The 12,688-nt window shown below is 38.8% G+C and overlaps 1 protein-coding gene across 1 annotated transcript in view; it reads right to left on the bottom strand.

The window, feature by feature from the left end:
* Positions 1-1,646: 1,646 nt before the first annotated feature.
* LOC134355205 (peroxiredoxin-1-like) overlaps positions 1,647-12,688 on the bottom strand; it is a 51,828-nt gene continuing 40,786 nt past the window's right edge. The window contains exons 5-6 of the mRNA XM_063064988.1: positions 6,016-6,146; positions 1,647-2,159 (exon numbers count right to left, since the gene is read on the bottom strand). Coding sequence (XP_062921058.1) covers positions 2,074-2,159; positions 6,016-6,146 — 217 coding nt within the window. The 3' untranslated portion in view covers positions 1,647-2,073. The remainder of the gene's footprint in view (positions 2,160-6,015; positions 6,147-12,688) is intronic.

Below are 12,688 nucleotides of genomic sequence, written 5' to 3'. Positions count from 1 at the left end.
ATGTGTATAACTGCAATACTGTAAATAACTGATGCACATTTTGTCAGCAGGGTTTACAAGTCTATAAAGCAGAAGTGCATCATGGACAGAATTGCAGATCCTGGGCCACATTACAGAATAAGGCACAGACCTAAAAGAAGTGAGGAATGCACAAGATGCTATTGATTTAAACAATTCTTGGAAGACCTAAAGGGCTTGAAGAGATGAGGGCATATGAGAATTTGATCTAAGTGATAGGAATTTTAAAACTGAAGCATAAGTAGAGAATTAGTAGTCAAAGATTGATGCTAAGTAAAATGAATTTAGGATGAATTAGGAGATTGCAGCATAGTTATTTTGCAGGGTAGAATATAAAAAACTATGAGCAAAAACTTACTGAAAGAGGTAGGTGTTAAGGAAATTTTAAAAGGTTAAGTATTTGAGATGGAACGAAGGGTTTAGGATTAAGGATCAACTTCAATTGCCACATATATTTACATGTATTAGGAATTTGCATTAGTAAGTTGGTCAAGGTACAACATGCAACAAAAAACAACATTCAACAATTATAAAGAATCAAAATGATATTAAAAATGAATTATATATAAAAACGCTAATAGAGATTAAAGGACTGATATGGAATAAAATGTGCATAAATAAATATATTTGCAATGTAAACAGCATTATAAAATGGTTTAAGTGTCTATAGTGCTGTGCAATGATGGGGCTAAAGAGAATGGTTGATCAGATTAACTGGGAGAAGTGTGAAGCTTTTGTTTTAAGTGCTCTATAGCACTTTCCAGAATAGTTTTTGTAAAAAGGCCATTTGAGGGTATGTCGTGTTCCCAATGATTTATCCTGCCCGCTTCTTTTTCCTGGACACATACAAATCCTGCAGCAATGGTACTGCAACCAATTATCTCTTCTGCTGACCAGATAGTTCATTATAGATTTTGTATATTGTGAGAGGATGTTGCACCAAACCAGACAGTAATAGCTGATGTGAGGATGCTCTCTACAATGGCAGTGTGGAATTACACCAGTATGTTCTCAGGAAGACAGAATTATGCTAACTACTGCAAGAAGTGCATCCCCGCTGAGCATTTTTGTTAATGAAGCGGATATAGTTCTCCCACATGATGTCCTGTGAAATAATGATGTCCAGGAACCTGAATATTGAAACAATGCTAACTAGAGCTGTTGATGATGACTGGCTGGAGAGGAGACATTTCTCCTGAAGTCGATATGCATCTCCACAGTTTTAAGAGCATTCAGCTCCAAGTTGTTGTAGTCACACCAGGACAATAGCTTGTTAATTTCTTGAAGGTACTTGGATTTGTCGCCTCAGGTTAGTCCAATGCTGTCACCCACTGATGGAGATGCAGTCATTTTGGTGTAGAGCGAAAACAGGCGAGGAGAAAAAACACTGGTGCTGAGAGAGCAGGATGTGGAGATGTACTTCCCTAGTTTTACACACTGCTTTAGGTCACTGAAATAAATCAAATTTAAATCTGAACACTATAAAAGTTCCAATTTATAATAGTGGCATAGACTAATTTGTATCCCAGGTCTTGCAATATCTTCTATTGCAACTTCAATAGGAGTGGATTGAAAAAAGTATCAATGCATGAATACAAGTAAAAATGTAATACAAGTCAATTTTCCCCAAACATTTATTTTCTATTTATAAATGCACAAAATATGCAATAAATTCTACAAAACATTGGTTTATTCAAAGGCATTACTACGACACCTAATCAAATGAGGAAAACTTTTATTAAGACAGCATAACTTTTGCAAGACTTTGATGCTTAGCATCACTCAACAAGAGCAACAATTGAAGGTCAAGCATGGAGATTAGCACAGTAACCTTAAGACTCAATTTTCCAGGAACTTATTACACTGACCTCCAAGCTCACTACTTCAATAGATATTCTCATCAAGCAAGACTGTGCAATGTTTTTATTTTTCCTATCAGTATTAGTCTCAGCAAAAAAAAACTTAGCAAAATACATTCTCACTACCAATTGTTTTCACTTATATAACGAACTAATATATCACACTGGTTATATTCAACTGCAAAAGAAAGAAAAACTACTTCTGTTTTGAAAAGTAATTCTTGCTCTTTTCTATGTCAGGTGTTATGGTTTCACCACCAGGTTTCCAATTAGCAGGGCAAACTGGAAGAAAAAAAAATCAGATTAGTTATTACCTATTATAAAAGTCCATAAGTAATGTTTATTGGACATAAAACACTGGTGCAATATTCAATTCTCCAAAACATGGTGGGGTAATACAAAGATAGCTGGTATCAACCTGATAACTGGTGTCAGTTTATTAAAATTAACATGAGAAGATTTCCTTCTCCCATGCTCATCTCTGGCCACATATATAAATAACAGTAACAATCAAAAGCATATCTGATGCTACCTAAAATGTAGCACCAATGATAATTTGGTAACTTATTTCAATGGCTATAGCAAATTCTTTAGGGGTGGCATAATTGGTGCTCACAAAAAGCCAATAAATTAATTCCTTATATTATTAGAGAACTAGGAAGCTCTGCCTTATATCAAAATGGTTAATTTTCCAGGTGTTTCTGCACTCTGGCTGAATATACTGTGAAACTGCCATAAGTTACCAGCATTCATTAGAGTGACTACACACAGCCAATTCATCTTCAACACTTGCATATTAAAACAAATTAAATAGGATTGATGAAAATTTCCTAGCAACTCTAAGTGCTGTCTGCACCGATTCCAATGAGTAAGTAAATGAGTTGCTGGTATCTTTTAACTAGGTAGTCATTTTAAAGAGTCATAAGCAATAGAAATTTGAGCCCCAAGTTTTCTGCACGACTTCACTGTATGACTTAGAAACATAGAAAACCTACAGCACAATACAGGCCCTTCAGCCCACAAAGTTGTGCCGAACATGTCCCTACCTTAGAAATTACTAGGCTTACCCATAGCCCTCTATTTTTCTAAGCTTGGAAGACACAGGTACCTCAAGATGCAATACAAGAGATCCAGTAAACAAGCAGCTCAAAAATGTCATCCCTGCATCATAATAAAACAAGGGAAAGTATTCCTACATCCTGGCTAGATCAGAAAGATGGGACTGAAACAGATAGTACAATAAAATGTTAAATGTTTAACTTTGGTAATACAGGTTGACCACCACAAATCTAGAATGATTGTGACTTGTGCAGTGCCAGATTAGTAATTTTGCCAAATAACAGGTGGTTAGGTTAAGATTAAATAAATAAACACTTCTAACCCACTTGGATAATAAAGGAAAAAAATGACAAATGAAAAGTAAGAACTTTATCTAGAAATGAACATCTTCATCGTCCTCCTTATGCACATGCTTTTTGATTCGCTGTCAGCAAACAGCTGGAGCAACTTTTCTTTTTGTTTCTTTCCATCATAAACTGTGGAAGAGCTAACATTATACAGGTTGCATATGCTTTTCACAGACACACTTCTGTTGAGTTTTTCCAGAATTTCCACCTTATCTTGTATAGATAACGTATGGTGTTTCAGCTTTACACCACGAGAAGCACTTCCTTTATTCAACGACATGACTGGGGCTAGATAAGCACAGGTTATTTTAAAAAAATGGAGAATTACACAGAGAAATGACTTGCTTCATTTAAAATCTGTGCCAACAACTGATTTTACTAATGGCAGCATCAAGACAGTGGTGACATGTTAGCATAGCATTGCGGGAAATTTGAAATTAGGCTGGCGAAAATTATGTCCAAACAAGTGGTAGAACCCAATTCAATGTGATCAACCTATACAATGTATTGCAAATAATCAATTGGAAACTAATAGCACTAGGCTTTGTTCTGAAAATTAACCAATGGAAAACGAGGTTCAAGAATTTTCTTTTAAATTATTTGAAGATTTCAATTTATTTACCATTTGTACATCGAAAAAGAAAGCGAAATGCATTGTTTGAGTTAGCAACCAATACACCCGAGGGTGTGCTGGGGGCAATCTAGGAGGGTCGCCACACATTCTGCGCCAACATAGCATGCCCACAATGTTTGGCAGAAAACACAGAACCCAAGAAACAACAAATGAACAACAGCAAAACAAGTTCCTTTCTCCCTCCCATCCATGCACATATATAGTTCTCTATTCCCAGGACAGGCCGACTTCTTCACCCTCCAATGACCTTGGATTCAGACTCACTCGCAGACACTGGGCCTTCGATACCCTGGTAAATTGCAGCAATTCACAGTAATGGAGCTCCAGCCAACAGGCTCAATTTCCAGATTTCCAATTCGATGCTTGGCTCTCAATCTTCAGCACTGACTCCAAGACCAGCCGATCTCTGAACACTAGGCCTCAAAATCTGGCCTCACCAATTCGCAAATCCAGGAGGCCTTCAGACCTCATAGCTACTACCTGCATGGAACTCCAACTCCAGAACCTTCTGACAATTCACTGTCCCAGGGTGTTTGCCACCATCCCTCGCCACACTGGTCTGCCAGCTTGACATCCTGGCCCGATCCATGGATATCCTGCTTGGGCATTGCTGGCCTCTGAATGCAGGGCAGAGACTAAAACTCTGGCCAGTCATCTGATTCTTCTATATCCCTGTCCTTAAACCCTAACTTGACCCCCAACTCCCCTCTGTCCCCAAAATCATCCCTAGGAGCTTAAAAAATGACACCAAAAACAATTAAAACTGAGCCGCAGCTTGGTGCCATCTTCAATTTGACAATAAAGAGGAAGCTATACTGTATCTAAAATCAATATCAGCAATAAAAAAATCAAAGTTTGTTCCAGACCTTAGTTCTAAGTGTGCATGATAAACTGATATTAATTAACATTGTTTTTGTGAAGGGTGGGTGAGATTATCACAAGTAAATTCTTCTTCACAAGGTCTTGTGGTTGGTCAGTACATCGTGGTCGAAGCTATATCGTGGTACTGTAATGTTCTATGTTCTAAGACTGGCATTATGAACTTGCAGAGCATAGCAAACCACATTATGTTTTGTACAATAATTACCTCAGGAATGGGTGCATTGCCCACTGCTCTATTCCCACAAATGTGTGGTTAGGCACAGCTCAAACACCATCTATAAATTTTCTGACAATTTTGGATGGTGGTGAGGAGACGTACAGATCGAGAGCAAGACAGATCAGCTGGTCAAGTGGCGTTGCAGAAACAATCTTGCATTCAGCGTCAGTAAGACCAAGGAATTGATTGTGGACTTCAGGAAGGAGAAGTCAAGGGAACACACACCAGTCCTTGATGAATCAGAAGTGGAAAGGGTGAACAGTTCCAAGTTCTTGGATGTAACATTTCTGAGAATCTATCCTGGCCCTACATATTGATGCAATTACAAAGAGGGCATGACAGAGGGTATATTTCATTAGAATTGGTATGTCACCAAAGACACTTGCAAATTTCTACAGATAAACTGTGGAGAGCATTCCAACTCAGCTTCATCATGGGCAATACCTTCTCCAGCACCCAGGACAGCTTCAAAAGGCGATGCCTCAGAAAGGCGGCATCAACAATTAAGGAACCCCATCACCCAGAGTATGCCTTCTTCTCATTGCTACCATTAGGGAGGTAGGACAGGAACTGAAGACACACACTTAACTTTTCAGAAACAGCTTCTTGCCCTGCGCCATCAGATTGCTGAATGGACAATGAAACCCATGAACACCACCTCAATATTTTTCCCTTTTGCACTATTTATTTAATTTTATGTATACACTTCTTATCGTAATTTATGGTTTTTATCATGTATTGCAACTGTTTTCACATGAATGGCACATGACACAATACTATGTGTTGGTGCCATATAATGTCATCAATGTGCCAGTGCACTGCACAATCAGAACTTCCAAGCAAATCACAAGCCTCAGATTTATTTCTGCATGTTCTGGAGCAAAATGAACAATAAGGTTTTCAATAAAATTCTAGCATATACTGCACAAAAGCAGTACTCTATGTAACAAAATTTCTAGGCAAGTGTCTTTTACAGTACTCATGATAAATATACATTACCTTCCCCGTGTTCATCTGTAAATTGGAATGCTTGAACCAACCTCATCACTTCATCCACTGAACGCCCAACAGGCAAGTCATTGATCATTATCTGACGCAGTATACCAGCATTATCAATGATGAACAAACCTCTGGGAGAACAAAGTGATTATACTTAAACAACATTCAAAATGAAAACAATTGTTGCTGAACGTATAACATCTAGTTTACCAGTTTTCAAAATGACTCCTCAAACAAAGGCTAAAATCTTATTGAAGATTTTATGTACTACATTTAACAAAGAGTAGCTATTAATGATGTTAATTACTTGGAACTTACATTTGGAGAAATTTTCTGATGATCACAGATGTTAGAATATATAAATGACAATAGAATATATAAAGCGCAATGATTATATGATGGCAAATGAGGAAAGATATTGTAAGCCACATTTTATTAATTCGGCATTGAATAAATTCGATCACAGAGTCATACCGAATGATTAGCAAGGGACACTGGGATGGAAGATAATTGTCTTTTAATTTAAGTATGAGATGCTATCACACATTCATGCTCGAAGTCCCTGGGAAGAAGACAAACTTTTGTTCTAGTAATAATGAGTAGCAGCAGTGGAAAAGAAAAGAAGCAACAGAATTTTAACAGAGGAATTCACAACATTACTTTAATTACAGTTATACGCATGAAGGCACTGAATATCTGACATCTAAATCTAGAAGACAATCATCTTCTAGACTTAGATGTTTAATTATACTTTGAAAGTATAATTAAAGAGCAGTAAATTGGTTGGCTATGCAATGTACCATGCCAGTGCTTGTCTATACTCAGACATTATGCCAATTTGACAAAAGAATTTCAGTGGATCACATGCATTTTCATTGGATGTTAAAACAATAATCTTGCATCAAAAAGTGGCATGTGATAGTATATACAGGAATGAAACTGACAGGCAAAAAACAGAGAGTGAAGGCTTATGAACCTTTCTGCATGAAGAAAAATTGAGATTAGATGTATCCCTGGATTTAGAGCTGGATCTGTTTTGTTTTCCGTACATATGTAATTAATATTAATTTGAATACGAGAAATATATTAACACAATTTCTGTAAAGCTGTTCACAAAGGAAGCCACTTCCAATCTGATTGTCCAAGCCCTGCACAGTGCAGGTCTCAATGTTCACAAATCCTTCAGATGTTTTTGAAAGCTGATGAACCAAACCTAGCCTGATCTGGCTGTCAAAACAGCTTGAATATTTGTGAATATATTTAAAGAAATAAAAATATAATGAATTTAATTGTATGAATAATTTATGCAAAAATATTTATATTAGCTATTTTTATGTCTATCACCTGTAACTTTTTTTTTAGGTACTTTATTTTGCAAATAATATACTGTATATCACAGCACAGTACTATAACAGACTAATATTCTGAATCCTCCATGACCAGCATCTGAAATACATATATAAGTTGTTGTTTTTACTTGAATTATAAGTAGAAAACTGATACAAGAGTCGTTGATTCTAAACCAGATCTAACCTGGTACAATTTCAGCAAGCAGATTTCTCAGCATTATCTGCTAATCAACTGCAGAAGTTTAATCTAGACAGTTCCAACTAGATTCAGTAGATCTAGTATGGATGTCTGCAGCTCCTTTCATCAACCACCCCAATTACTACACAGTGGCAAAAGATGGCAGTCCTGCCCAGAACTGATGGCATCAATGTTAACACTCAATGAATAGAACTATAAAATGGCTTCTCGACCTAGACAGGTTACTCATACTAAACCATGCTAACTAGAATGGAAGCTCTTGGAGCCATGGGATATTCCCTTTTTCCTAAGCTGCTAGTTATACTACAGAACACTAATAACACTGGTAATGGAAAGTGCAATCAGGCTTATCAAGATGAACTTCTAGCAGCTGGTCAAATTAGGAAATTTCCTGCAGTACTCAATAGAACATCTCAGAAATTGTCATCAGTTGCACTTACAACCTGGCCACTATAAGGGAAAAAGCTTTTACTTCTTCCTGTTCTGAACTACCTGTAGAAAGGAGGATGAAAAGATTGACACCAGACAATGTCAAAGAAAGGCCTTTCCAGATATGCCCTCATTGGCCAAATATTCCCAAAAGCACATCAACTGGTTCTGCTTCCAATCATAAAGGCCTCTTCTCAAACTGTTGTGTCTTCTGAACTTACAGTTCTAAAGGTACAAGGATGACACAGTATACAGATCAAGTGAAAGTTGCACCAGTTCCAATTCATTCCACACGATCTAATAAACTCCCATTTTCCATGTACACTTACTCTGAGGATCAATTATGATCACATGTAATATCAAAGCGTCAATTTACTTATGGTGATACGACATGTGAAAGATTGCCAATGCAGCAATTACTTTCAAGCAGATGCTCCAAGAACCCTGACACAACTATACACTTACCTATACAAATGATTCTCACGCAAGGCTTGTACTAGGTACTTGCCTGCCTGACATTCACACCAAGAAGACCGTAGCTACATACTTGCTTCTGAATGCAGGCTAAGCCAGAAAGACCCTTGCTACAAAGAAGCCTCTATAAGTTATGATCATTTTACTGCTGAATTATTGAAATTCTTCATTTAAATTAAGGCAGCCTCACTCAGTTAGCATGGCAATCCAAAATTTACTCGGCTGCTGCAATAATAAATTGGTTTATTGTTGTCGCATATACTGAGATACAATAAAAAACATTTTTCAAGCAATTCATAAATTATTTCATTACATTAATGCACTACGATTGTATAAGGAAAACACTAAAAGAATGCAGAATAAAATGTTCCATAATACAGAGAGGGTACAGTGCAGGCAGACACAAGAGTCCATCTTATCAAACTAGAAGACCATACAACAGTGGGACAGTAGCTATTCTTGAAATTGGTGGTACATGTTTTCAAGCTCTATCTTCTGCTCAATTGGGGGCGGAGGGAAGAGACGAAAGAATGGTGGGTGGGGTCGCTGATTACATTGGCTGCTTTGGAGAAGCAGCGAGAAGTGTGTGTGTAGAGTCCATGGATGTGAGGCTGATGTCCAAGGTGTGCTAATCTGTGTTCAAATCTCTCTGCAGCTTCTTGACATTTCTGGCACAGCATCTGCCATGATGCATTAGGAATAGCATGCTTTCTATGATGTATCTATAAAAAAAAATTGGTGAGAGTCAAAGAGAACATGGCAAATTTCTTTGGCGTCTTGAGAGTAGAGGTGCTGGTGTATTTTCTCATCCATGTTTGAGGAGCCTTCAATTTGTCTCAGCTGTTTGAGGAGATTCATGCTTGAGCACAAGGGACCACCCAGGAACAGCATAGCTGGTGAGTTGTTGGTCATGGCGTGTACTGCATTGCAATATAAATGAAGGAAATTGGTGAGCTTCTGATTCAGTGGCAGTGTAATGCGTTGTGCTGACATTGCTCACAATACATTGTCTGACTCTGGGCAAACATTTCCACCAAGCCATTTGTAGCTGGGTAGTATGGTGCAGATGTAATGTCTTTTTCCATTCATTTTCAGGAACGACTGAAACTGTTTTGCTACAAAATGTAGTCCATCGTCACCGACTAAGTGTGCTGGAACATCAGTCCTTTTCAACACATCAGTGTGCGAGGTTGTATTGGAGGCCATTGGGAACACTTCTGGCCACTTTATAGCTACTATCAAGAAATTTGGGCTCATAAATGCTCTGACAAAATCTACATGAATCCTCTGTCAGGGCAATGCATGCCATTCACAGTGATGAAGAGGAAATGTTCATGGCATCTCCTGGATGTGTAATCATCCCAAACAGCGCATGGCAAGCTGCTTAATCTGATCTATCCCAGTCCACCAGACACACCTTCGAGCCAAATCTTTCATTTTAACCACGCAGAGATGACTAGCATGTAGCTCCTCCAACACTTCAGCTCTCAGCTTGGATGGTGCAACTCTCAATCCCCACATTAGGCAACCCCCGTCAAGAGCAAGTTCACGCCAGTACTGTTTAAGATAGGGGAACTGGAATTTCTGTAGGATATTCCACCCATTTCAGGTAACTTTGTAGACCTGAGACAGTGCAGGGGTCTTTTCTCATTTTTCTTTGGATAATTTCAGCCATAATAGGAAGACTTTCAATTTGTATTAGGGAGAATATTTCAGGAGGAGTGTCTGTCTTGTAAATTTTTCAGGTATTTCCTTTTCCAAAGGTAAATGGGACAATCCATCAGTATTTCCATGATTAGTCACCCTCTTGAATTCAATCTTTTAGTTGTGACCTCCAAGAAATAGAGCCTATCTCTACATTCAGGCTACATTAGTGGAACACCCTTCTGTGGCTTGAAGATGGACACTCGTGGTTGATGATCAGTAATAAAGATGAACTCTCCCTCATACAGGTACCGATTGAAATGTTTTACACCCCAAACCAGATTCAAGGCCTCTATCAATTTGTGCATAATTTTTCTCTGCATTAGTAAGGGAACATGATGCAAAAGCTATGGGGTGCTCACTTCTATCACTCATAAGATGTGACATGACTGCACATATACCAGAAGGCAAACCTCATGGACGATGTGGATCAAAATGTGTGAATAAAGCAGTGTCTGATGTCACCATTCCCTTTACCTACAGATCAGGAAGATTCCAAAAGGCAGAGTTCAAGGGGTGGAGTACAATAGCCAGGTTTGGAAGGAACCTATTATAGTACTTGACAAAGAAATCCTTAAAAAAAAAAGCATAACTGTGGCACGTCCTTTGGCCTTGGGGCATCCACCACTGTTTTCCAGCACACTTGTGTCATCTTACATTGTCAATGGTGTGACCAAAGTGATGTTTGATTTAAAGAATTCACATTTGTCACATCATACTCTGAACTTATAATTTTCTAATCTTTTTAACAGTCTTGAGATTTTGGAGATGTCATGCTCACCAGTAACAATGATGTTATTCAGGTAACAGAGTGTCTGTGCAGCCTTGCAACATCTATTATAGCGATAAAGCCCTTTGAGTGTTTATGGTGAGAAAAATTTCTTCTATCTCCATCAGTAGGTAGTCCTCAGCTAAGTCCACTTTGCTGAAGTGCTTTCCTCCAGAAAGGTTTGCAAAGTTATCCTCTATCCTGAGGGTACTGATCTACTTTCAGTACTGGGACGATGGTAACCTTAATATCACCACAGATCTGACAGACCCATCCTTTTTGGCTACTGGGACCACTGACATTGCCTATGGGTTCCACTCAATCTTAGAAAGAATTTCTTCAGTCTCCATGAGATCTAGCTCACTGGCTACTTTATCACAGATGGTGTAAGGAACCTGATGGGATTTCTAAAACTTGGGTGTGGCATTCATTTGAAACTACTTTGCCCTTGATGTGCTTGAGCTTTCCAATGCCACCCTTAAACGCTGCTTTGGCAAATGGTGGATGGATCTCTAATAAGGCTGTAGTTGCCTTTGCTAATCACGGCTCCATAATGTGAGAGCTCCTGTTTTTATCATATACAAGCCCAATGTAGCTTACTGGTTGTTGTACTTCACTGTTACATATTTCATACAGAGGAACTATCTTTTATCCAGTAGAAGTTCTTAGTTGGATATCTGCAGGCTTCAGTTCAGTATCTTTGAAATGCTGTTCAAACTCGTTATGTTCACTTCTGGTCCAAGTCATATTGCTTGTCTGTTGTTAATTTTCACATTGTAAATCTCAAGGCTATACATCCTGTGTCACGCTCAACATCATCAGATTTTTCATTACAGCACGCAGATTCAAATGGTTCAATTTAATATCAGAGAATGTATACAATATACTAACTGAAATTCTTCCTCTGTAGACATCCAAGAAACAAGACACTCCATAGAATAAATGATGGAAATATCAGAACCCTGAGGCCCCCCTTCCCATCGCACAAGCAGCAGAAGCATTGACCATCATCCTCCCCATCCCCCACTAGTGCCGCAGAAACATCGACCTCCACCACCACCCCCACCATGCAAGCAACAGCCCGCAAAGAGAACTTGATTTACAGTCCATCAAAAACTTTAGTCCATAACCCAGCGCTTCAGTATCTCAGACAAGCTTTCTCTCTCTTCACTGAGGGATAGAGAAGTTGCTCTCCTGCAACAGTGAGAGTGGAGTATAGCAACTCGCTGTTCCGCTGTTACAGTCTTCCACGTCACTATTCCAAGCCCCCCCAACCCAAGGACCAACAGGCTGAGAGAGAGAGCGAGAGCATTCGAGTATGGCACATGCTATTTCAATGTTTCAGTCTTCCACGACGTATCAGTCTGCACAATTGGCAAGGAACTGGATGGCCTATAGGGCTACTCCCCAAAGGCACACATATTCCAGGCCACTCTTAGAGATAGCAAAGCATCAGGCCACACAGCTGGTCTGAAGATCCACCGCTTGCAAAAAAAAACATAGTTTGAGCTGCAGATCATGGACTCCAGCAGAACCCAACCACCCTGAAAAGAAAAACACAAGGAGAATAAACTGTTTCGTGGAGAAATTGAAAGTTGCCGGGATCTGTAAAAACCCGCTGGTGCCATCTTTCCTAACTTCTCCTCATCCTATTAGTGCCCTTTTTGAAAACTGCAACTTGACATTTTAGCTTTTTCTCTTCCTTGTGCAGTCCACTTGCTTTTGTCTGCTCTTTGTATATGTCCTACT

The sequence above is a fragment of the Mobula hypostoma genome, chromosome 12 (assembly GCF_963921235.1).
Source record: "Mobula hypostoma chromosome 12, sMobHyp1.1, whole genome shotgun sequence".
Classification (NCBI taxonomy): domain Eukaryota; kingdom Metazoa; phylum Chordata; class Chondrichthyes; order Myliobatiformes; family Myliobatidae; genus Mobula; species Mobula hypostoma.
The sequence above is the reverse complement of the archived record's forward strand: the minus strand, read 5'-3'. Positions and strand labels throughout refer to the sequence as shown.